At 35.8% G+C, this 26,763-nt stretch overlaps 1 protein-coding gene across 1 annotated transcript; it reads right to left on the reverse strand.

Annotated features, from left to right (window-relative positions):
• Positions 1-1,022: 1,022 nt before the first annotated feature.
• LOC137402197 (uncharacterized) lies at positions 1,023-4,693 on the reverse strand. Its single transcript, XM_068088688.1, has 3 exons — positions 3,927-4,693; positions 1,620-1,760; positions 1,023-1,175 (listed from the first exon to the last, which is right to left on the reverse strand). The coding sequence occupies exons 1-3, from the start codon at positions 4,678-4,680 to the stop codon at positions 1,075-1,077; spliced, it is 996 nt and encodes a 331-aa protein (XP_067944789.1). The 5' UTR covers positions 4,681-4,693; the 3' UTR covers positions 1,023-1,074.
• Between the last annotated feature and the right edge of the window lie 22,070 nt (positions 4,694-26,763).

A 26,763-nucleotide genomic window follows, 5' to 3' on the forward strand; every position in this document is an offset into this window, starting at 1 on the left:
AGTTTCGGTTTTTTTTGGTGAGTACGAATACTAAAATTATTTTATGCTCGACTAACAGGTTTTACAAGGTCTATAGCATTTAATGAGTGAAATGTTTTGATGCAATTTTATGTAAAAGCCAATCCTTCAGTAAAATTTTATCTCGGGTTCTGATCTGCCTTTTGAGAAGCCAACTGGCAACTATAGAGTCTTAGAAATGGCAGAAGTAACGCAACTCCTTCATACATTAGAGCAAATCATGAAATATGAGAAACCGATTTAAAAGGAAAAAACTACAAGAATAGGATTTAAAAAATTGAGTTTTCATTCCTTGTACTTATCTATGACTTGCTCTGCTATGCACTAATCTATTCAATATAATATATCACAATGCTTGCCATATGAAGGTTTGCTACCTCTTCAAAAATTGCCTAGCCTAGTCCTAGTACTGGGTTCAGGATGCCCTAACAAGGTAGTTATTATAAGACATCAGCAGAGCATGTATTGCAGTATAAACTATTTGTATCTAAAGTAAAACAAGGATCATATTTGTATGGGGTGCTGCATCGTATTGAGTTTACTTGACTCAAGCTAATTCATAACTTACTCTCCCACAGTTCATAGGATAATTCAACGGGAAATTATTTACGATATTAAAAGTGGCGCTTGTATAAAACCAGACTTGGAGGTTAGGATAAATTTATACATTGAACCGGACATGAGTTAACAACATGTATCTCTGTAGACCAACACTCTAACACCTGCACCAACCACTTGCTTTCCAGCAGTTTGGAATGAGTGTGTGAACAGTTATTCTCTGTACTTTATACATTATCGTGTAGTATTAAGTACAAAAGACAGAGTGAAGGTGGGTCCCTGACATCAACTAGGGCTTATGCTAAACTATCTCATTGCCATTACATTATCTTTTTGCTATTAATTAATTGAGAGAATATATTTTGCTATTAATTATCTCACAGAGAGACAATAATGATCTAGCAAACTTAAAATAGTCATCTTTTGATGTAGAGTTAAAAAAAAGTTCCTGCGTGGCCACGAAATTAAATTGGAAAAGTTAAGGCTGTTTTGTAACATCTACTCACGTGATGTGATAGTTGTCTGGGAGTTACCAATATAAATGATGAATGGTAGAGGAACAGTTTTCAGTAGCATCCCATTTGTGCATTCATATCCATCTGTGAAACAGTAAAAAGACATTGATAAATATATATACATGTTACTAGTTGCTCTCAGGTGTATATTCAGCTTCTAAAACTTACACAATGTTGATGTGTAAATATTTGTTAAAATACAGAGTTGCTCATAATAAGATAAAAGTTTCAACAGATTGGACATGCTAACATATACAGAACAATTTATCAGCTCTGACTGTTAATCACAGCTTAGTGACTTTACAGTCCGTATCAGGAGATACAATGTATTGCGGGAGAATAAAACTCCTAACGAAAAGTCAAAGGTCAAAATTTGCCAAGTCAAACGCTTTTCTATGAAGCTACAGTACCTGATGCCAGCACAAGTTGAAACAATCAAACAAACAGAGTAGACTGTTGACTTATGGCAGTTACATAATACTCTCGGAACTAACTTTACATCAGCAACTTAAGCACAGTGTCTCTAACCAGTGGTATGTAGTTCACAGATGCTCCCAGTTTCTCTTTGCACTCTGTTGGTGAATTCTCCAACTGTACTATTATGTAAGAAAGGAAACACTAGGCGTTTTGAGTTGCAAATGAGTTTGATAACTTCTCCCACAATTTGCCCTAAAAATGAAGATAGTACCAAATTAATCATACACTTCGGTGAACCAGTAATCGGAGAAATAAAAACATTTTGACTTTTTGATCTTGTTTGCCAAGTATCAAAAAGTAGGTCGCAAAATATTTGTGGTCACCAACCTGGACCTTTGATATTTCAAAATAAAAAGTGAATAGATTTACTAAATATGCAAAATGTATTTTGATTGGTCAATAGTAGTAGAAATAGATAAACAACAGCGTTCCTTCATGAAAAGTTTTTAAATAACCAAAGCTTTTAAAATGTTACTTTAAATTAACATAAAACTCTATTTGTGATACATCCCTGCATGTAAACCTGTTTGCATATAAGGCTACCCTAGAAAACTACCATAAGATCAAGGAATTTGTTAGAATCAGCATAAAAGTCGACCGTATAAATCGTAACACGGCGCATGCATCTACCGCAGTCAAAAGTTGCAAAAATGAACCAACTTTTGTAGGCTCAGAACAAAACATTTCTGATTGTTGAGCAGTTGTATAGTGTGCCTACTGTGTCTTTGCTTAAATTAAAAGAAAGCATGTTTGCACCTCATGCTGACCTTAGTTATCTTTGTAAAAACACTATTTATAGCTATTTCTTCTTCGTGAGGATCAGACGCGTTAAAGCTATGTAGGTTTCACAACTTGTAGTACAATAAACTTGTGATAGTTATTTATTGTACTTTAGTAAGAGTGACAACGAGTATTTATTTTTAACAGTGACAGTAAAAATTAATAGTAATAGCTACTAAGCTATAATAATTGTGGTAACTCGTGTAACATGGAACAAGCTCAACTTGTCAACCATGGTAATATACAGATGAAAGAAAGTGTTCTAATTCATTATGAATCAAATTTTTGCCCTTTTTATAGAATCAGATGATATAAAATTTTGTGCCAACTAATTTGGTCAAATATCATGACAATGTATGCTCCGATATCAAATATCTAGTTACACTGAATATTTAATTGTCTCGGTAAAAGGTTTATTTGATAGCAAAAGAGTTAATGATAGTGATAACAATTATTAAAGAAGCAGTATAAAACATTCATTTATTTTATGGGTAAATCAAACATTTCTTTGATAAAGTATTTTCAACTATCATAGCGTTATTATTAATGCAATGGCAGGTGACCCGCGTGAAACGCTAGCGATCATGTGTATGGCCAAACACCCATGACTGTTATTGCTGCCATAGCATGCTACTATTGAACAGATCAGCTTTGTGTGGGTGTGCGCGCTCTTACCGTGAGAACAAAATCTGGACAAAAAAGGCCACGTGTACCAGTTTTGTTGCAATTTTTCAATGAGTCTTCTCATGTGACAGTTCTTCAAGTGCTGCTGTACAAGACAAACTGTAAGTAAATGGATTAAGTAACCTGCAAGCTTAAGCGTGGTTTGAGTTTTAATATCTCAAGTTCAGTTAGCATGTCATCTATTTTGCCGTCAGTTAGCGTTACAGACGTATAAGCCGAACCATTTAGTTTGGTAAAAACCTTATGTTTTAAAATTGGCTTAGGTGCGGGAGAGGGGGGGGGGTTGACATACTGTACTGACATGGAATCTGAGTAAAACAGATTATGTGACTTCATGCAATCCATTTAGGAAGTTAGTCGAAATGTTACAATATTCCGGTACATTCTGAACAAAGTTCCACTAAGCAAGCAAATTTAACAAAAGCACTTTTCACAAAGTTATCATTCTTTTAGTATTCATTGATAACCAGTTTTAATGCAAAGCTAAATTCCGCTATGTGATGGACCAATCTTTATTTTGAGTACAAAATCGGAATCAACATGTCTGATTTACCTAGTAAATACAATAAAAGTTGTACGTGACAGTTATGGTTTAAGTTTGGTAAAAACCTTATGTTCTAGAATCGGCTCATGTGCGGGGATATACTGTACTGGCATTGAATCTGACTAAAACATATTATTTAACCATGTAATCTATTTAGCATGTTACTCAAAATGGTAGAATATTCCGGCACCTTCTGAACAGAGTTCCACTCAGCAAGCAAATTTACAAAAACACTTTTCAAGAAGTTATCAATACTTCAGTAGCGATTGATAACCAGTTTTAATGCAAAGCTAAATTCCACTATGAGATGAAGGCTAGCAGTTTGTATAAAAAACAACAGTAAATTTTACCTTCGTATCTAAACACTTGTGGAGGTGTCGGTCCATAGGACAAGTCAATTGGATTTTCTTTTTCTACAACTGTTACGGTAGATGTTGATTCAGCATACGCTGGTTCTATTTGGAGCATATCACTAGTGATGGAATAGTTTACTGGCCAAGACCGTTTTCGCTCAGAGGGATTGGTGAATAGACTTGAGTTCATTGTTGAAGTTGATGGATGCGTTAGAGTATGTAGAGCAGAAGGTGAAACTGTATGTGTTGATGAAATGTGAGAGCGCTCATTTCCTTCTGACATTAGTGACTTGAGAGACGTAGGCAGATTCTGTTCTAAACTTGGAGAGCTTTCAGAACTTAACTTTGATAAATCTTGCGTTTTGGAGTTGCTTAAAAGGTCGTCTAGATATGATGTTTCTAAGCTGGCAGTAGATAGAAGAGGACTGTCAGAGGTTGGTGCCAAGTAATGGGTTTGAGGAAAATAAGGAGTTTGGAAACTCATTTGAAAGTCACTTGCAGGTTGATGCAAAGGAGTGAGGGACGCATCAGTTGTAGGTTGTAGTATGTTTGCGGAAAAAACAGAATTTTCGGAAACGGTTTGACTTGCTTGTGGTACTTTTACGAATGTGAAAGCTGATCTTCTGTTTGAACTGCCTTCTAGAGGTTTCGGCTCTACTTGTTGGTAAAAACTAGGAGATTCTGAAGTAAGTAGGTGAGAAATGGGTGAGACTGACAAGGCAAGAAGGTTATCGTTGGGTGCCATTGCCATGAAGTCTGAACAATTTGTAGCTGTTTCAGAATACTCTTCTCTTGCAGCATATTCCATCGCTGTCTTTCCTTTATTATCTAGTAGCATCTTCAGAGTATCTTTATTCTCTGGTGAGATGGATTCAAGTATACAGTTTATTACATCTGTATGTCCATGAGCGCTAGCAGAGTGTAATGCTGTCCAGTTGGTATCAGTCTGTTGTAAAATCAGCCTATCCTTACTCTCTGATGATATGGAGTCTAGTATACACTTCACTGTGTCTGTATGACCATTAATGCTAGCACAGTGTAATGCTGTCCAATTTTCATCATCTTGTTGTAAAAGCAGCTTATCCTTACTCTCTGATGATATGGAGTCTAGTATACACTTCACTGTGTTTGTATGTCCATGAGCGCTAGCCCAGTGTAATGCTGTCCAGTTGTCATCATCTTGTGGTAAAAGCAGCTTATCCTTACTCTCTGATGGTATGGAGTCTAGTATACACTTTACTATGTCTGTATGACCATAAATGCTAGCGCAGTGTAATGCTGTCCAATTGTCATCATTTTGTTGTAAAAGTAGCTTATCCTTACTCTCTGATGGTATGGAGTCTAGTATACACTTCACTATGGCTGTATGTCCATATCTGCTAGCACAGTGTAATGCTGTCCTTTTGGCATATTCTTGTTGCAAAAGCAGCTTATCTTTATTCTCAGATGATATGGAGTCTATTATACACTTCACTATGGCTGTATGTCCATATCTGCTAGCAAAGTGTAATGCTGTCCAATTGTCATTATCTTGTTGCAAAAGCAGCTTATCCTTATTCTCAGATGATATGGAATCTATAATACATTTCACTATGTTTGTAGGTCCTGTTTTTGTGCTAGCAATGTGTAAAGCAGTTACACCAATGTTATTTTGTATCATTAGCAGATTATCCCTATCTTTTTTTGATATGGAGTCTAGTAAATGTTTAAGAAGTGGTGTGTGTCCTAGGCTACTAACCGAGTGCAATGGTGTTTCCCCATCTTCATCACAAACATTAAGAAGTTCAGCTAGGTGGTCTGCTGAAGTATGACTCATAAAACATGTTAGTAAATCTGTGTCATTCCTCTCTACAGCAGCATGAATGAATCTCACCCCTTTGTTACATAGAGACTTCATTACCACAAAGACTTCCTCTCTGTCCACATTCTGTAAGTAGCTATCTAGTTGAGTCACTGTAAGATGAGTCACTGTTGAATCCGCAACATAAAGCTTTAAAACTCTGGCAAGATTATCCCCAGCTGTTAAAGAGCTCTCCATGCTTATCACTGTCTATATAGAGAAATTCTGTTGCTTGGACCTTCTACAACATCCCCATATAGCAACTAAAAACATTGAGTGTAGTGAAGTTTGATAAGAAACATTATATAATATGAGTAATGCTGATGTAGGGCCATAGCTATAATACTCGTGTTTCTCACTCTCTGATGGAATATTTGTAAGGCTGGGCGGTTTTGGGCACCAACAGTATACCGAGACAGCACCTGTTTAAACTGATACCGTACCGCATACCGACATCGAGAGAACAACTCCCAAAAACATACGGTTCAGTTTACACACCGACAAATACCGCAAAATGAGACAAAGCCGCATGAATTTTTGGAGTTGTGTTCTACCTACCATTGCTACGCAGCACTAGCCAGCTCTACTTGAGTACAGGGTCCCTTTGTACAAGGGATGGCACTTGGATTGCACAATCCACCTGTTGGTTCATTCCATCACTCTTAACTTAAAAGTTGGATATTGTGTATTCTTTATTTTAGGCGAGCGTGTAGAAAGCGAGCATAGAATACAGAATCACAGACACACATAAAATCATGTACCATGTTTGTTGAGAATAAACCCAGCTCTTCAGCAATGAACGACAATTTAATTTATTTATATATGTAATTACAAATACCGTATATTAAACATCATTCAACTTGACAGCGTTTACTGCAATCCTACATGCATCTACAAATAAATTGTGTGCTTATTAATAACTAACATGGAAGAAGCAAGTAGCGTGGTTTCTGTAATGTACCAATGTTTGTATTCATTGATTATTCATGATCATCACACCTGTATGTCAGCTGATGCAACACATTATGTGAATCAACAGTTTTTACAAGCTAGTGCAGAAATGTTTCTTTGTTATGCTTTCAGTGTGGCAATCTATAACATTGTTTCTCTTATTGTGTGTCGTCTGATTCATTGCTGACTTGTTTGTGACAAAATATTTCAGTGAAATAAATTAGTCTAGTCTAGCACAGCAAACAGTCAAGAAGCTCCCTGTGCATTTCTAATGATAATTAACGTATAAATGAATACATTAAAGTTTCTACATCTAATGTAGTGTATCAAAGCATTGCCAAACTTCGGATTTCGATGATGTCGGTGTTAAAACTTCCGAATTTGCATCTTCGGTGATTTCAATGATGATGATGTGGGTGATAAAAACCCCAAATCAGCATCCTCGGTTTCTTCACCTACCAATGATGACGAAAATCAATTAGAGTACGAACTACAAACTAAGCAGAAACATAAAATATAGAGCAGTCTGCGAACGTGAGGAGAGTGAAGAGCGAAGAGTAAAAATTTTGCAAGCAACAATGTCTATATCAGTAATTGTCATTCTAAAAGCTTTGAACAATGTCTATATCATAAAATTTTGTTCTTGAGAGCTTCAAAAAAATAACGTACATTATAAAAATGATAGATTTTATTTAAGTTCAGGCAGTTAGTTAAGCGCAGACTGGGAACAAAACTCCTAATGATAAGGAATTAATTATTACAATTAAAGAGATAATGCAACTGACAAAGTGTATGGTTTGGAAATTATCATTGACAGTCATAACAAACACGAAAATTTTGAGTTCGAGTCTCGAATAAATAATATTCTCATTAATATTGCTGCCTAGCTAGTATTTCCTCTTCATTTAGATTTGTAAAAAAATAGTACGGACAATAAAACTGCAATAACTGACAAGTCAATGTTCAAGGCTGTCCATCTGATTAGCATCAATCTTTATTGAATCAAAAATAAAACAAATGATGATCCGCACCCATGCATACGATAGATTTAGACTTAAAGATTAGAATAAAAAATCAAATGCCTCCCAGCCATACCAACTAATGCACCAAGTCCTGACACAAACTTTAAGTGTGACCACTCATGACCTGACATCGAGTATAATAAGAAACAATAAAGCATTTACCTTCTGCGATACTCTCGCCGTCCATTCTAGCATGACGACTCTTCTTCCTGCAAAGGATGGCCCCCTGCGACGAAACATCATCTCCATCCACCAATCAATCTGCTCTATTTTGGCGCCACTTTTACCATGTGACAACGGTTGCTCGGTCTACCTGAGTGCGTACCGATATCGCGTGAATGTTCACATAATTGTTCGGTATTCTCAGTGCGTGAACGACCGAACTGCACCGCGCGGTTCCATTGTGACGTTTTTACCGCTCGGTTTTAAAAGCAAGTACCGCAAAATGACGGTAATACCGACATACCGCCCAGCTTTAAGTATTTGTATCATTTTGACTGAGGCATTATCTAGCTCAAACAAAAACTTGCAAAAAAACCTTTTTATTTAGCAAGTATAGCAAATACGCTACAATTTGGGACAATTTCAAAGAGAATCCAACAGCTAAATGTATGCTCAATGATAACTCTCAAATGTGCTATCACCTTACTAGTTCATTATTTTTAATCTCTATCAAATAGCCACAAGGATGTCAACAACTGTTCTACAAGGATGCTTTCAGTTGACAAAAATAGGGATTTTTTTCAAAGATGTCTGCCAAAAACACTATGCAAGCTAATGCAACCTTGAAACGAGGCATGTCATGTATCTTAGTAACTACTTCATGTTTGGACTTATGGAAAAGTACTAGGACTATGTAACTATGGGAATATACTAAAGATTTGCCTTTTAGGTCTTTCGTGTGGCTAGTACTGTCTTTTAAAACTAACTAAACATATACATGTATTATAACACACCAACTTCTTGAGCGTTTTATACTTAAAGGTGTTACAGAAATTGCATGACATGACCTAGTTTTTTATCCTTGGCTGCATTCACGCATGCAGTCTATCTCACTAGATAGAATAAGCGCTGTGGCACTAAATGCTCACTGCTACTATTGGGCTGTGCAATACGATGTAAAAATCCCAAATGAAGCTTTTGGAAAATGGAATTTTTGGTTTAACTTATTGGAAAATGGAATTCCCAAAACATGTATTTAGTCATGTACGGTAAATCAAGCAAAACATCCACGCCATGTTTTTATACAAAACCAGCTAGCTGCAGCAGACTTAGCATTTTTTGAATATATATATCTCTTAGGGCAAATTTAATAGTGGTTAATATTTGAAGACTGATGCACTGAACAACAGCAGGCTGTGTTTTTAAGCTGGCCAGAATATCTTAACTATTGTAAATAGAATTTGATGGAGAAATATCAGTAACAGGAAACGGAGTTCTAAGTTTTAAAGTTAACACTAAATTGATTTTAAGCAGCAGTTTATTTCCAATTTGAAACAATAATCAGTCTCTGACACTTTTGCTGCATGAAAAGTAGGTATGGTGGGCAAATGTTTTGAGGTTTCATGTCAAATTTATGACGTTCCTAATGACTTTGCTACCTTGTGGCTCTAAATGAGGCAATCTAAGAGCAATGATTTATTTGTTTTTTGGCTTTTTAAATCATAGCGAACTACGCTGAACACTTTTTAATGTGTTTCTCTTGTATTAGTTTAGCAGTAGAAAGAGCAGTATTCTAAAGGGCAAACACTAAATAGTCGTATTTCAATGGACAGACACAAAACAGTCAGCAAGAAAAACCAAAATGAAAAGGAGATAAACACAGTCTTGTCATTCGCCTTACTAAAGATGGACTTTGATAATCATTAAGCTAAAATATTTGTCAGATAGAAAAGTTTCTGTTTGTCAGAATTTATAATAGTATGTCCAAGTATTATAGCATGAACCATGTTCCATTTACAAATTTTATAAAATCAACATAAATGTGTACTTACTGTCCTGTAAAACCTTTGAAGTAAGCAGTGTAAATATGCTAACCTCAGCTGCGCCTATCCGCTCCCTCTAGTAGTGCTAGTGCAACTGAAACTAGTTTAAAAGGCTAAATGACGTGGTGGGAAAATATTATTTTCCAATGGCTCACATGATGTTGACTTTGCATTCATAGCGATGACTCCAGTAGCTTCTTTGTATACCAGTATCACGCTTGATTGATTTTTATCAAAGTGCTCGACTAACAAGTTCTAAGTTGTACCTATCTTGAAAAAGTTAACAGGCAGCTCATGAAATGAATGCATATACAGTATATCATAAATGTTTCAATAAGGTTTTGGTGTAAGTTCAACTAGATACTAGGGTTTACCCACATTTTCAGCCACCAAGACCAACAGAAAAACTTGAAATGTTTGCAAAATATTTACCAAAAGCACCTGCCAAATCAGAGTAGATCCTAAACGGCAATATGAATATGAAAAGTGAGTTTTCTGAATGAGCCAACCGGATAAAAGCGAAAGCCGGTTTGTTTTAGAATTGATCAATCAGAAAAGGTAAGCAATGCTCTGAAGATCCTCCAGAAAAAGAGCAGCAAATATTGAAACCTTTAGCCAATTGCAGATCTCAACAAAAGATTAACGCAGCGGGAAGCTTGACACTGAATGTTCAATCACCGAAATACTAAATTCTGGCTGATTGGTGACGCCTATTCGATCACCTACTGACCACCGTATACTACTCACACTATACAACTATATTAAATCCGTTCAGTTTTCAGCTGGAAGATCTAAAACATTAACCAAAAGTTCTTATACATAAAAGCAAAGCAAGAGTTCATGACCTTTATAAACAGCAAATGTTGTTAGACAATTTTATGTTTTCCAGTTTGAGTGAAAGAACAATTCAGTGCTAGTGCAATCTTGATGTAATTCTATAACCACCACTCACGGAGTAATGCCGGACATATACATACATGATACATCACAGACTGTGTGGTATTTGTGTTATCTGCTTCTACCTTGCCTGAGTACATAAAGGATTGATGTCACAGAGTGGTAACCTAGCCAGCACACTCCTAACTGTAGACTGTAGCTTACAACACTAGTCTTCAAGTATTACTAGAGATGATATTATTCTACGATTAACTTTTATTACTTAGTATCATTGTAAGGTTATAACATAACATTAAACGTTATAATAAAAGTTGGCCACGTTTCTGATATCGGCTTCGAGACCCTTCGAGAGGTAATTGTACTGAATTAGAGCTGATATGGTTAGCAACAGTCCTTATATTTATGAAACTGTACTCTGTAATCAATAAAGCAAGAAAAGTAATAAAAGTTAGTTATAACAATCTATAAATGAAAACATACAAACATTCATGTTAAAACTAACAATAACTTATTTTGATTATTGAAAGAAAATAAACTGTCATGATTACACCACAATCAGGAGAAAAAATAAGTTGTTTTACACTATGTGTTTAGTTACAATAAAGTTCCCAATTGTTCTCGCACCAGTATATTAAAAGAGTGGTAGTGTATAAAACACTCATGCTGGTTAAAAGTAACATATAACACTATGCAGCACAACTTGCTTTCTGTATGTCTCAATTTCAACTGCCCTACCGTAACGCAAAGCTTGCTATGGCTAACATCCAAAAGCTAAGATTATGAAATGTTACTATATTCTTGGTAACAAGTGAAACAAAGATAAACCATAATAGAAACGCCAATTATATACACTAGACTAATATACTAGAGAGCTAGACTTTACCAAGATATAGCAAAAATTCAGGTAGTAAGATGCCAGTTGCAAACCGCTTGACCTGAAACCTGAATTAATGGAAATAAAGCCCATGTCAGACATGTCAGTCAAGTATGCAATAAATAGAAGTTCGTCCAGTCTGGTTCGAGGGAAAAAGGGTTAATCACATGCAAACGTTAGGGATAACTACACATCAGTACTTAATGTTGGGACTTATACACTTAACTAACAATACTTCTACGACTCATCTATGGCAACCAGCAAGGCTATCCGGTGTACACCTCTCGTTATTGTTACACTACTCACTCCTTTGAACTCATTGACCTTCTCGCCAACTCTGAAATTCTTATAAGTCAACTCTACCTTCCTCACCCTTCCATCTCGTCCACAAAAAGCAGTCTTCACCCGAGCCACATATTACCTTCTTTTAAGGGAGGTACTATCTGCAACTACTACCACATCTCCTTCCCTGAAGTCTCTACTACCTTTCTGCCATTTAGACTGGAAGACCATTGTAGGAACATACAAATCACTCCAATGCTTCCAAAAAGTCTGAGACACATGTTCTATAAGCTGAAGGGTTTGCTTTGTAGTCTGAACATCATTCCAATTACCTGCATTTCTTGCCATTGATTTTCCTAACAATAAACAGTCGGAAGTTAGAATTGTATTGGTCAAATCATCACTAGATATTACGTATATGTCTGCATTTCTGCTTGCGTCCATATTCCTCCATAAAAACCTGTGGCAGTGCATTTCTATAGGCTCTAGGAAAATTGAATTATACATATTTCCCATGTCCCCAGCAACTGACACCTCATTCTCTCTCCATTTTAACAAAATTCCCAACAAGTTGTTCATATAACAATCAGGTCCTTTCACTAAAGCAGAATTGAGTGAAACACTATGAAAAGCCTGGCTAGAGTTAAACACAATTTGGAGCAGTGTGGAACTGGCCTTGGGATTCTTCATGGCCAAATGAGACAAGTAAAATACAGGACCTTTCCACTGCTGTATTTCCTCTTGAGTAAGCTTCTTGACAACACCATATCTTGTATTTGCTCTTGATATACCTTGGACTAGGTAGGATCTTTCTTTAGATTACACTCTGTATTTGCAAGAATGGCTTTTGCTGCTTGTTAGTTGTTTGGCAGGCCAGATGGGTCAACAATCCAAGGATATTTAGTTTTCTACCTGAGGTTGTCTTTATCATAGTGGAGATTTTCTCTTATCAAGCTTAATTCTTGTTCTTCTTGAAAAGAGTAAGTGTGGCCAGAGCCTGGGCACTTAAAACATTTACAATTACCACACTTTGGATTCACTTCTGTGCCCAACTCTTCACCTTCAATAAATATTTCCATTTTGCATCGCACTGTTGTGGATGGTTTTCGAACAGCATATGAGAAGCAGTAGGCGTAAACTCAAAAAAGCTTTGCACGCTATTTCCTCTATCACTAACTACACCAAGCAAAGTGTTGAGACTGGTCTTCTCCCTGAGCAAAGAATGTGAACCCTGGAGACACATCTCAAACTCACCTTCCATAATGCTTAGATTAGTTCCTGCTTTAGCGACCTCTCTCTTAGGATGGAATCCAAAATAATCTTTTCCTAGTAAAATGTCCACTATCTCAATTTCCTGTCTCAATAGTGCAACTGAGTTGTAATAGGGGAATAGCTTTTGTATAGTTTGCGTGTCTAACTTAGATATATCTCCAGTGATGTCGCTCATACCGAAAGCGATTATTTTCACAATCTCTCCCTTCAAACTGAGCAAGGAAACTTCATACTTCCATGTCCGGTATTGGTTTTCAATATTTCCCATGGATGTAACTTCCAATTTCATGTTAGAGAGCCGCCTTGCCTTCAATCTCTTTGCAGCTTTATGAGTTATGTAAGATGCGTTGGACCCACCATCAAAAAATAGAGAAGTTTTGCGAGATGATGCTCTAGGGGCTTCAACGGCCATAATAGGTAGCAAAGCTACACTACTGTATTGATTTGAATAGTAGCCTCTTGTGGTGGTAGATTTTGAATCGCCGTGCTTGTTTTTTTCTGGATTTGTAGAGCAAATTAGTTCATGATGCTTATTTCCACAAAATCTACATACATCTGTGTTTTTTACATTGACCACGCATATGACTGCCAAAGCAAACAAGACAAGATTTGTTTTTCCTAAGTTTTTCAATTCTCTCATCTAAAGGCATAACCAAAAATATTCTACAATCTTCGGTTTTATGTTTCACCCCATTTTTAGTGTGAATAACACAATTGCTAGGTTGTGATGCATAATCGCTTGATCCAGCATCAATACTTGAGTAAAACACTGTCTTCCTAACATTACCATCTGCTTTTTGAGTTGATTGTCGCTCAGCTAAGCGCATAGCCACAGATCTTTCTTGTTCTAGAAATGACATGAAACTTGAGAATGGTTGAACCTGATCCTCAATAGAAAGTTTACTGTAAGTGTGCATCCATTGTCTTCTTGTTTGAATTGGGAGAAGATCCGTCACGTTGTCTATGTGGGCAATTTTAATAGCCTTCAACTGCCTTACTTCTCCCAATTGGCTATAACACAACTCAATTTCATTCACAAACTGTATGAGTCCTCTAAAATCATCCTCTTTCACTCTAGGGAGCTTGCTTAGTTCACTATAGACTGACTGGACTGATAAGATTACGTCACAGTAAACACTCTCCAAACATTCCCACATCCTAGCATAAACATTGGGCTGTGTGACTATTATAGCTCGAACACATTCCAATGGTCTACCTCTCAAACTCTCTCCTCATCACTTGAATACTCCTGCTGCCCGTATCTCTTCCAAATAGCTCTGAACTCTGCCCACTTCCTCCTATCACCATCAAAAATAGGGGGCGAAGTTTTTTAAAAATCTAGTTCTGTAAGAATTCAAACCGGAGGTGGGGTCTACATTGCTAGTGGCGTTATGAGCATGCTCATGAGCGTCGTCAGCGTATGCGGCTACTATTGATGTGTCAAGACGTGTACTGTCACTGGTCGGTATTAACGTAGACACTCTAGTATTCCAAGATTCCCGTGAACGGATGTCACTAGTATTGGAATGATATTGATTGGAAGAAACAGAAAGAGGTATGAACAAAACAGTTTCAGAATTTGTAGGGTCAGTCACAAGTGAAGTACCATTAGGTTTGTAAAAGGTGTTTGTTTGGTTTTGTATGTCATTAGAACAGGGCTGAATTACGAGCAACTTACTAGCCTTTACAATACTATGTTGCAATATATTCACCCTAATCTTTATGTCATTAACTAGAGATACAGAAAAAGAAAATTTAGATAATTGAGCTAACAAAAATTTGCTCTGTGCGAAAAAGCTGTCTATTTTTGTAGCATCAGCTTCAAAATCATTTAACACAAAAGTATTTGACTCAATAGTGCCAATTAGCTCTCACATAGGTGTCAATATTTTCCATTAGCTGAGCTCTTTAGTTCATCAATGTGTCTTTTCGGAACTCGCTCACTTTAGCTGTGATAGATGTATAGACCTCCTCTGTCTCCTCTAAGTATTCATCTAAGTCCTTGCCTCCCACCATCTTATGATTGTCATATGTAGTATCAGTGTTGACCAGTTCTGTATACATTACATGTTGGGCTGACAACTCTGACCCTTGTTCATTGAGATGGTCTACCAACTTATTAGTACTGATAAGATCTTCTTCTCTGATAGAGTTTTCTACCTTCTTTACAGTATAAGGAATGTCAGCTTTGCTTCGAGATCTTGCCTTCTTTAATGAGCTATTCTCTTCTTCTAAGCCAGGCTCCATGTCTGCCAAACTTTATTAGTACTTTACTGGATTAGAGCTGAGATGGTTAGCAACAGTCCTTATATTTATGAAACTGCTCTCTGTAATCAATAAAGCAAAAAAAGTAATAAAAGTTAGTTATAACAATCTATAAATGAAAACATACAAATATTCATATTAAAACTGACAATAACTTATCTTGATTATTGAAAGAAACTAAACTGTCATGATTACACCACAATCAGGAGAAAAAAATAAATTGTTTTACACTATGTGTTTACTTACAATAAAGTTCCCAATTGCTCTCGCACCAGTATGTTAAAAGAGTGGAAGTTTATAAAACACACATGTTGGTTAAAAGTAACATATAACACTATGCAGCACAACTTGCTTTCTGTATGTCTCAATTTCAACTGCCCTACCGTAATTAACGCAAAGCTTGCTACGGCTAACACCCAAAGCTAAAAGATTATGAAATGTTGCTATGTTCTTGGTAACAAGTGAAACAAAGATAAACCCATAATAGGAACGCCAATTATATTCTAATACAGTAATCTCATGCAGCAAAACATTTGTGGTGCAAGACTTAAGGGCTAATGTGCACACAAGCTGCATAGCTGATGTTCTCACAAAAATGGCCGCTGGCCATGCCGTTTCAAAAGTGCTGACCTGCACCTGTACAGTGCATTTTGGGAAGGTTTGGCCTGCGGCTCATTGCAAAGGTTGAACAGCGCTGAGCTATTGTGTGGACCTCTGGCAACAACTTGTAATACTCGACGCATAGGTTACCATTTCACCTTTGATAGCCCTGCAATCCTGTCAGTGGTGGTTGCGGTATATATGGGCACCAAACTTATTGGCCTTAAAAAGCTTATTTGTCTCATATTCATGCATTGGCTAGTTTTAGCATTAATATTAGTCATTCATTGTGGTCTTTTGTGAAAAAGGTACCTCAATGCATCATAACAGCGAGCTTACTTCATGTTTGTTTTTGTTTCCAAAACTGGTCTTTCATCCTACTAACATTGGTATAAATGATGAAAAATGAAATATTGTTACTACAAAAAGAGTCTCTGCACAATAAATAACCCGTTCCAAAACATTTCTGTCACGGGATTTTATGATATAAGACAGTAATATACATGTAAATTGTCTTCGCGAAGATCTTTTCAAACACACCCCTTTGGCCATACAAAGAGAAAAAACTTAATATAATTTTTTAATTTGTGGGCATGTACGGTAACTGCAGTATTTTTGGTTTGCATCACAATCTTTTTTCCCTTTTGTTGATCAATCTCACTGGTTTTATAGACCACTGTGGTGGAAATTTTACAACAAGCTGATTGGGAGCTCACATCTTTGACATCCGTTTACAAAGATTTGATTATTTTTTTTAAACAGCAAAGACTATTTTGCAAAGTAATTGTATTAATAAATATTTCCTAAACCTGCAATAAAAAAAGGCAACAGATTATTTTTATTACAAAAAGTGGTACCCGTCATCTTTGTGTGGCCAGGAATTAAGGTTAGAATAAAAGAAAACTTTTAACAATACAGCAACTCGCAACATTCAGATTAAGGACCAACGTTGCAACATCTTCCTCAATTGATTGCCTTAAAGTATTTATTAACAATGGTGCTGCTACGTATTCTCCATTTTGATGACACGTCTGATGATTTATTACGAGGAACTAACATGTCATAAAAATTGTGTATATGTATAGTTGATACAACCTTTTTGCACATCGTTTTTCCTCACAAGTGCAGTGAAGTGAGTTAACATTCAAACAGAACTTGAAAACTTGCCTGACTTGACAATTGATATTATGTGAAATTTTTTACGCAGTACGAATCAAAAACTTCACTTATATTCTTAACGCTGTTTGGAGTTTACGTTGTTGTAGGTATACATTATAGGGGTGTCTACTGTATATTGTTGTAAGTGAACACAGTTTTAAATTTCTGTCTGTTAATCTCTAGCCAAACCATCATTGCATTTGAAAAGATACCGCCATTTAGCAAAGTGACAGAACATGTCCTTGCGTGTTGCTTTCCATCTTTAAAGGTTGACTTGCAACAGAATTCACATTATAGTTATTAAGTATCAAAAGATTCACAATGTCTTACTCTGCTGTGTTGTAGGTGTAAAATATGTGGAAATGTGATTACAAGCTTTTAAAGGCTCAAAAACCAACAGTTAATTGCAGCCTTAATTAAAACCGTTTATTTACCTTATATTTTGAGATTCAAGTGCTCAAAGTTACAGCACTACAATGATGATGAGATAGACGTGTAAGGACAATAGACATGGTTTTATTGAATGCGTGAAGTATATTTGTGAAAATATTTTGACGAATCAGATTGCATGACAGTGTAAACAGAAGCCATCTCGTTCAACTACGTCCAATTTGAGCCGTTTTGGAAAATGATTCCAAACCGGCGTTTTCGTGATGGCTGCAATTACCTGTTTGCTTTTGAGCTTTTAGGAGGTTGTAATCAAATTTTCACATTTGTACACCTACAACACAGCAGAGTAAGACATAGTGAACTTTTTGATACAAAATAACTGTTCTGTGAACTTTGTTGCAAATAAATCTTTAAGCCTGTACAGTACTTCTAGCAACAACTACATCTAAACACATATTGAAACAACCTTTCATGGCATATTCATTACCTCCCTCCAAGATGGTACTACAGAATTGACCAAGGCATTAAATGTAGTGACTGCTTGCTGTGGGTAACAGATCACTCACTGTGTGAAGACTCCATAATTATATTCTTCCATCTTTTGGTATTGCGTCTTGACCGTTCATGTTTTCGACACTTTTGAAAAGCAAAACATACGAAATGTTTACTTTTTGTTTTCTTTTTTTCCATCAGCATAGATAAAAACTCTTTTATCAAAACTAAACACGATCTATATCGACCTGTTTTTAGTTATAGTATGCAGTATACAGTACAGTTTATGGTATATAATGTTAAAAAATACTTTACCGAAGTTGTTTTCTCGACTTGAAACGGATTAAAATGTGCATACAATACATCGAATGGCAAAAATTGTTGCGAATCTCGAACAACTCGGTTTTCGAACAACCTTCTGGAATGAAGTTTGTTCGAGAGCCGATGTTCCACTGAAGTATTTTTACACATTTAAATTGCTGGCCCATGTCAATACACTGAACACTACCAAATTACTTGCATGCATCCTTACACACTTAAAATATCATGATTTTACAAACTAGTTACATTAACTTAAAATAGAACACCTGTTGCTGAGTTGAATTACTCCTGTTTGTGTATGATAAATACTGCTAAACATGTTTGTTAGTTTAGTTAGTGTATCACACTCATATGATACACTGGAGTCATAAGTTTAAATAAATCATATTATGTAATCAATGATATAAAGATGGGGTTTTATAACATTGATGTAATTGAACAAAGTTTCTCTATTTCTTGAACATTTTTCAAAGAGTAGTATCCCACTACCACATAATATCAATGACTGTAGATTAGGATACCTATATTATCCTAACATAGAGTTTATTATCCGTGTGTTGGGTCCAGCAGGCTGTAAAAAGTTAACTTCTGTTCTGGTCTATTTGATCGGGCAGGTTGTAGCATGCGACGCGCTGGTTTCACTGCACTTCGTTGGCTACAGTAGAAAGAGCATAGCGAATAAATAATTTACAAGCTGATGAGTACGAGTTGTCTCTTCCTATTACTTCTTACTTTCATTATACCTGACTGTGTGTACCGTACGCGCAATGTACACTGTGCAAACTTGACTTGATTCGCTTTATTTGGTATATATCGCGTAATTGCGGTAGTTTTTTTGTAAATTCTTACTTTTAGCCTTCGCGTACCTTTGCGTAACGGGGGAGGCTTTCGTATACGAAAGGCCGATCCAAACACTTGTTGCGTTGTATAAATTTCACTTCGATCAAGGACGCCACGCAAAATGGAAGGCCCAATGTCTGGAGGCTGGTAGGACTAGTCAATACATGTGGTTGATATAAGCAATTACTATTTACGATTTGCTGCTTGATGAACGAGTTCTTGTTTTCATTCAAGTTGAGATTAGACAGATATGTGTAAAAGTGCTCGATGATTTGCTTCTGTCGTAGTGTTCGCGCACAAACTAGGCCTAATTGACCGTAATGAGCGAGACGCTGTCTTTCAAAAGAAGATGCGCTCGGTTTAGTAAAATGCGTGGATGAGTGTGATGATTAAAACCACTTTAACATCATAAAATAATTCACAAAACACTCACAGATGAGCGTTGGAAGATTGTCAGTTAGGTAAAAGAATTGTGTAACACTGTGTGAAGGCTAAAATCATGCCTGATCGTCATAAAATTGCTCCTAATGACTTACCAGATGCATTTTAAGTAGTACCTCAAAAAACTAAGAAATTGCGTGAGGGTCTTCATTAGTCGAAAATGTGTTAAAGCTAGAAAAAAACACATTTTATAATCTAAGAAATCGTCAGGTGTCATATTCGCACATGCTTGAGAAAACTTCGACCTGTATTAGCTTGAAAATATTTTAAACTTGGAAAGAAAGTCACTGGAAGTTTTTACACATTTTTAAAAATTGACTTGCAACATAATTCACATTACAGTTATTTGTTATCAAAATGTTCATCATGTCTTACTTGCTCTGCTGTGTTGTAGGTGCAAAATATGTGGAAATGTGATTACTAGCTTTTAAAGGCTCAAAAACGAACAGTTAATCACAGCCATCACGAAAACGCCGTAATTTGGAATTATTTTATTTTGATGTCGTTTTCAACTCGGCGTGGTTATTGTTTTGACATGTAATGTTATCACGTAAAATAAAAGGCCAATAAAATGCTCAATATAAAACTCTCGTAGCACTAGTTTATGACAAACACTTCAGGTTCTACCGAAAAGCCCTTATCAAATATAAATTATCATTACTTTACAGTTTCGTTTCAGCTTGGTCTAATCATCTCCTCGTAATCTGATCATGTGACCCATACTTTCTGCCAAACGGTGCGAACAATTTCTTCAGCATTATTTGACTATCACAAATGACCAACTGGCTCCTCATGTTTATCAGAGGATGATATGCGCTTCTTTGGGCTAAAGCTAAAAAATTAAACCAATTTTTAGGCTAGGTTTTAAGATATCAGTGCTCAAAACGACAGCATTACAATAAAAATAAAATAGGCGCGAAAGGACAATAGACATAGTTTTATTGAATGCGTGAAGTTTATTTGCAAAAATATTTCGATGAATGAGGTTGCATGAAACTACAAACAGAAGCATATCGTGTTCAACTACGTCCCATATAAGCCGTTTTGGAAAGAGAGTCTAATTTATGGCGTTTTGTGATGGCTGCGATGAACTGCGGTTTTTAGCTTTTAAAAGCTTGTAATCACATTTCCAAATATTTTGCACCTACAACGCAGCAGATTAAGATATGGTGAATCTTTTGATACCAAATACAGTGATGTGAATGCTGTTGCAAGTAAACCTTTAAAGAAGTCCGATGTAGTTTGTCCATCTTAGCCTGTTATCCTAGATTTACAATTATACCATCTTAGTATAACCTTGAAATATTAATCTGAGAAAGCAGTTCTCGGGTTTAACGCTCGAAAACTACTTTGTTGAGTAATATCTCAACAAACCCTCACACATTTTTTAGGTTTGTTGAGATATTACTTAATATGCAAGCCATTGGGAGCAATTTTATGACGATCTGGCATAATTTTAGCCTTTGCGCAGTGTCACGCAGTTTTTTTATCCAACTGAAAATCCTCCGAAACTCACCTATGAGTGTTTTAGAATGACTTTATGTTATTTAGAAATTTTTTCTTAACATCACCCTAATTCAAAATCACCCCCGTATTACTAAACCTTTATAAATGCGGTCCTCAATGTTTGTTTCTCTCTTAATGTTTACGCATAAACTAATTGGACATAATACGCGAGACACTGTCTTTATGAATATGGTGCGCTCGGGTGTTACACGAATAAAATGTTATTAGTTAAAATAATTTGAAAGCTAGAAATTTTTGTCTACAGTACTTTTTCCTGTAAAATCTTGATTCCTTCACTGTGACATCAACAGATGTTCTATTTATCCATGTCTGATATCGTTGCAGCGCTTAGTAATATGAAGGTTAGAAGTTGCTGGTTTATTAATCTGGATAATCATTTCTAATTGTGGGTTTCAATTAAATGCTGCTCGGTCATATGGCGATTGTCTGTGATTACTGTATCATGTTCGCCAGCTGGAAACTGCTAGATTTATATGAGTTACGTTAAAAGTAGAAATGTTTATATGGTTTTAAAAATGTATCGATTCACTTCTTATTAAAAAATTAACAATTCATTTCTCAATTCTTTTGCATCATATGCCGTGTAAGAATTCATTCAATACACATCTCATTGCAAAATATCGCTTTTCACTTTTTACCTAATTATCTAGCCATCCTAACATCAATGACTCAGTTCAATTATACCAAATAAACAAACTCAATTCTCTACCGATTCTTACAAAAAAATTGACTTATGAAGATACGGATGCTCCTATTACCGCAATCATGGTCTATAAAACCAGTGAGACTGATCATAAAAAGGAGAAAAGTTGTTGATGCAAATAAATAATTCTTCAGTTATGGTACAGCCCACCAATTAAAAGAGTAAAGATTTTCCTTGTTGCATGGCCAAAAGGGTGAATTTGAAAAGATCTTGGAATGGATCAGGCAATGTACATGCATTTTACTGTTCTTATTACGTACAGTCCCTATAATGTAAGCGTTCCTGGAATGGATTATTTACGTTGTAGTAGCGTCTACTGTATTAAAAAATAACAGTAACTTGCAATTGTCAGTTTAGCTTCCCCATTTGCTCAGTCAATTGACTGTTTGTTTAGAAAATATCAACAACAGTATTTTAATACGGATTTTTTTTTCGGATGAAATCAAATCATGTCTATCATTCTTTGATGGCATACACTCAGATTTTTGCTGTAAAAACAGTTTTTGCCATATAACTTTTATTTAACACTTTAGAATCAGCAAATACCTCTGCACTAAAATCAATGCATTTGAGAAGCAAAATGAATGTTTTGTATTTTTGTACATGTAAAATCGGCTGCAAAAGAAATATCTATCATTTTGGCAGTTTGACCAACACACTGACACATGTTATCTAGTATAAAAATGTGGTAGTCAGAATATATTGCGGCCGGTGTTAAAGAATTTTACTACCAAAATACGTTTAAGTTGCTGTTTGCAATATTTCATTTCATTCATCCTAAATCGAAATGCTGTTTGTGAGTAAGAGAAAAACTATGTACTGTACATGTAACAGGTATGGATTTTTGGAAAAGTTATAACCTAATTCCTAAATTTATTGAGAATAAGTTTCAGGTGGATTTGAATACACTGCCATTCATGATAATTGTTTTTATATATAGGAAAAAAGGCGAGTTCGATATAAAGGCTTTTTGGTAGAACGAATTCTATTAAGCCTATAAATAAACTTACTGTCAGTGCTCAGGCAAACCATAGAGCTAAACTATACTAGTGCGTTGTACAAATTATTGACCAATAAAACATACACAGTTATATTGAGATCTTTTAAAAATTGTGTGCTGCTGGCAACATGGAACTGCACTGACACTTTTGCTTTGGCGCACATAAAGTAACGGATTGCATTGCATCACTGGATAAATTTTCCTTCAACACAGTAATAATAAAGGAAAATATTGGTGTATTTTGATTTGAGTTGTTTTGATTATTGAAAATAGTAAATCGAGTCAATTCCTCTATGGTGGCAGTAAAGACTGTAGACTCAACACTCACTCCATTGACTTTTAAATACTACAAAATTTTCCAGCCTAATCATTGATGTTTACCATACCTCTCTGTAGAGCCAGAAAGTCTTACGCTTCTGCTACTGTCCTCACTATCGTTATGACTCTTAAGAAATGAATTTCTATCACTTCCACAGTCCTTGTTCCTTGCTTCGTTCCTAGGTGTGTCTTGTATCGACTGTTTCTCTTATACCCGTCCATACTGTGGTATTTAGGTCTACTCCATTTATCCCTCATATCGCGAGATCTGTTTTTATCCCTATACCTCTTTTACTACTGCTATTTCAACTGCCATACATTTCGTAACTGCTGTAACAGCTGTCTCCTTGCCTACTAAGTACTGCTACCTCTACAGCTATAGTAACTCATTTCTCACCCCCCTATTCTTGCAGTTTCGGGATAAATTACCTCGTATCCCACAAACATTTAATAGTTGGATGGCTTTGCATCCCATGGCCACTACGATTGCAATTGTAGCAAACGCTATGCTATCTCTACTACATTCTCTACTACCTGCTCCATATCTAAAGACATACTGACCTTCGCTATTATCTATATACCTTTCTCTACTTTCTTTTGCCTTACTATATGCTCCTTTCCTCATACAGTAGACGCTCCTACAACGTAAATAATCCGTTCCAGGAATGGTTACGTTATAGGGATTTTATGTTATAACGACAGCAAAATGCATGTAATTTGCCTAATCTATTCCAAGATCTTTCCAAACTCACACCTTTAGTCATGAAAAAGGAAAAAAACTTGACTTAACTCTTTTGCTGTGTCACCTGTACCGTAACTGCAGTATTATCGGTTTGCATCAGCACCTTTTTATGATCATTCTCACTGGTTTTATAGACTATGATTGTGGTAATTTTACAACAAGTGGATAGGGACTGCATATTTTCATGTTCAGTTACACAATTTACATATTTTCTTTCTAAACAGCAAAGTCTATTCTGCAAAGTAAACTAATAACAAATATTTTGTACATCTACAATAAGGCAAAACAACAAAATCTTTGTACTTTCAAAAGCAGTTCGACGTGTTGGTCATCTATCTGTAACCAGAGGTCAAGGTTAGGATAAAAGATAAATTTCGATGATAGTCCAATACATGACATTCAGATTGGTTCATGGACGCTGTAACACCTTCACCAATCAAGTGCCTTTGTGTTTATGAACAATTGGGCAGCTACCCTATTCTCTGTTTTGTTGACACATCTGATGATCTATCACAACGAGCTAGAATGTTGTTAAAGTTATATATATACCGTAAAACCTCTAATTGAATGCCATGGCGCTCTATTTTTCAACCCTTCTCTCGGGAGGGCGATCAATTGGAGGAGCGTTCAAATAGAGGTGGCATTCAATTAGAGGTTTTACGGTAACTTATATATATCATATAACCCTATAAACACAGCATATTTTCTTTCGCAAATGCGGCGAGATGAACTACCATTCAAGTTGAATTTGAACAGCCGCCCAACTTTACACTTTACATTATATGAAATTTTTGCGGAGTACGAAGCAACAACTTCACATAAATTTTTTTCTTTTCCTGAAATTTATGTTATAGTTACATGTAATATACGCTAGAGGAGTGTCTGCTGTGTTTGCTACTATCTCGCTTATCAATACTATCAGCACAATACTTTCTACTGCTCCAAGGCTACCACTTAATATATACTTCAGAGCCGCGCTCTAGATCAATACTTCTTTTGTACTGCGCATGACTTCTTTCTTCTGACACCCGCCACAGCAGAGAACTTGTGTCAAAATTTAAATTCAGATTTTAAATATGTTTAAAAAATCTAAACAAAGTTGAACATCAACTTGTAGGTTGTCGTCGTTTTACTTTAGCGCCATGTTTGCGACAGCTTTGATAAAGATCTATTCTACTATTTATGGTAAATTAGGTTTTGCACCGTACTCTAGACTTATAGTGCTGTACATATTTTAATATTCATGTTGAAGCTTTTCCATCGGTGTTTCTACTTTATTCTACATGTAAATCGATTTATTTTAGGCATCTTACTAATGAGGCGTATCATAAATGTTTGAAGCAGTCAACCAATAAATTCAGCATCACAGATGTACTGTTGAGTGTAAGTGACACTTACACCACTGTGGTTATTTACTTACACTAATGGCTGTCTTTCTAGCAGGTGATTACCTTTTGTGTCTTAGCAACAGTTTTATAATTACATTTTTACTGATGTCTCCCTGCCAATGGCTTGTAGAGAGTTAATGATTGCACAATGGATATATGAACAGTTGTTAACCCTTACCTCTTCATCTATCAGGAACATTGTGGGATTCATGTATTTATTTTGTTGCCATTTGTTTTAACATAGTTGGAGCATAATATTTAACATATTAAATAATAATTAATATAATATTATTGGAGCCAACTGTTAATTTTAGAGTGACATAAAGGAAGTGGCAGCTGCTAGCCTACCATGTGACTTTGTAAAGATCTAGACCACCAAGGTATGTTACTACTAACTAGTTATCATATACTGGATTAATGCATTATGGGTAGTTGAAATTACAATTAAAATACATGTTATCTAATGATTTAGTCTCTAACACTATTTTTACATAACTGCATGCTTGTTTAGACTGGTTTTCTTGTTACATGTTGGAGTGATTGACAGTAGTTTAAACTATATATTTTTCAAAGTTTGTGTGTATGTCCAGCTAGAGCTAGTAAAATCTTGAAATTGGAATTTTACACCCATATGTTAGGATGCCTCTGTTATAAAATTTTTTGCTCAACTCTAGGGAACGCATAGTTTTTTTGTTAGGGCGAATTTGTTCTGCCACACTATATCAATAATGATTTCTCTCAAAATTAAAATTTGGCGATTTGTGTACTGGTTATATATGTTATGAAGAGCTATGTTGCTTGCCATGGCATGTTCAGCGTTATCCATTATGGTAAAAATGGATTTGCAAACGAATAAATGATACAATTTTAGTTGCAAGTTTGAAGTTTACTAAAATCATTCTAAAACTTTCTTCGAGTATGCATTTAGGAAGCTAAATTCATCTAAGTCTGTCTCAAAGGTAAGAAATTTTCACGTAGAGCATTGTAATGTTATATTATCTTGCAGATCTTAACCTCAAAATGCACTAAAGTCATTGTAGGTACCCATAGTTACTAAGGTTAACATGCTGTTTTGTTACTATTTTTTAATGATGATGATTATGATAATTTTTACCAGGAGGTAATTGCAATAGATAATTACTATGGATTTCTATACCACTCTATGTACGTCTATAGCCTACAATATATATATATATAATATATATATATATATATATATTCTTGCCAGGACAGTACTAGTGCAGCTCAGAGCTGGCAAGGGGGACAAATCCCATTGCCAATGAGCGTTGACTTCCCGTCATGAAACAACCAAGTTACCTCACCGACTTTAAGAAAGTCAATGTGCTGACACCAGAGTGCTCAAATCACAAATGTGATGAGCTTTGCACTAAGGCTAATAGCGTCGCACCTCTCACTTTTCTCAAAATATACCTGTTTTCGGTATGTCAGGCTGTAGCTATTACTAGAATAACTGTAGCTGGACAACAATGCAGATGCAACAACAGCTGAGCTGGACAATGCTGACA

Source organism: Watersipora subatra, chromosome 8 (genome assembly GCF_963576615.1).
Source record: "Watersipora subatra chromosome 8, tzWatSuba1.1, whole genome shotgun sequence".
Classification (NCBI taxonomy): Eukaryota; Metazoa; Bryozoa; class Gymnolaemata; order Cheilostomatida; family Watersiporidae; genus Watersipora; species Watersipora subatra.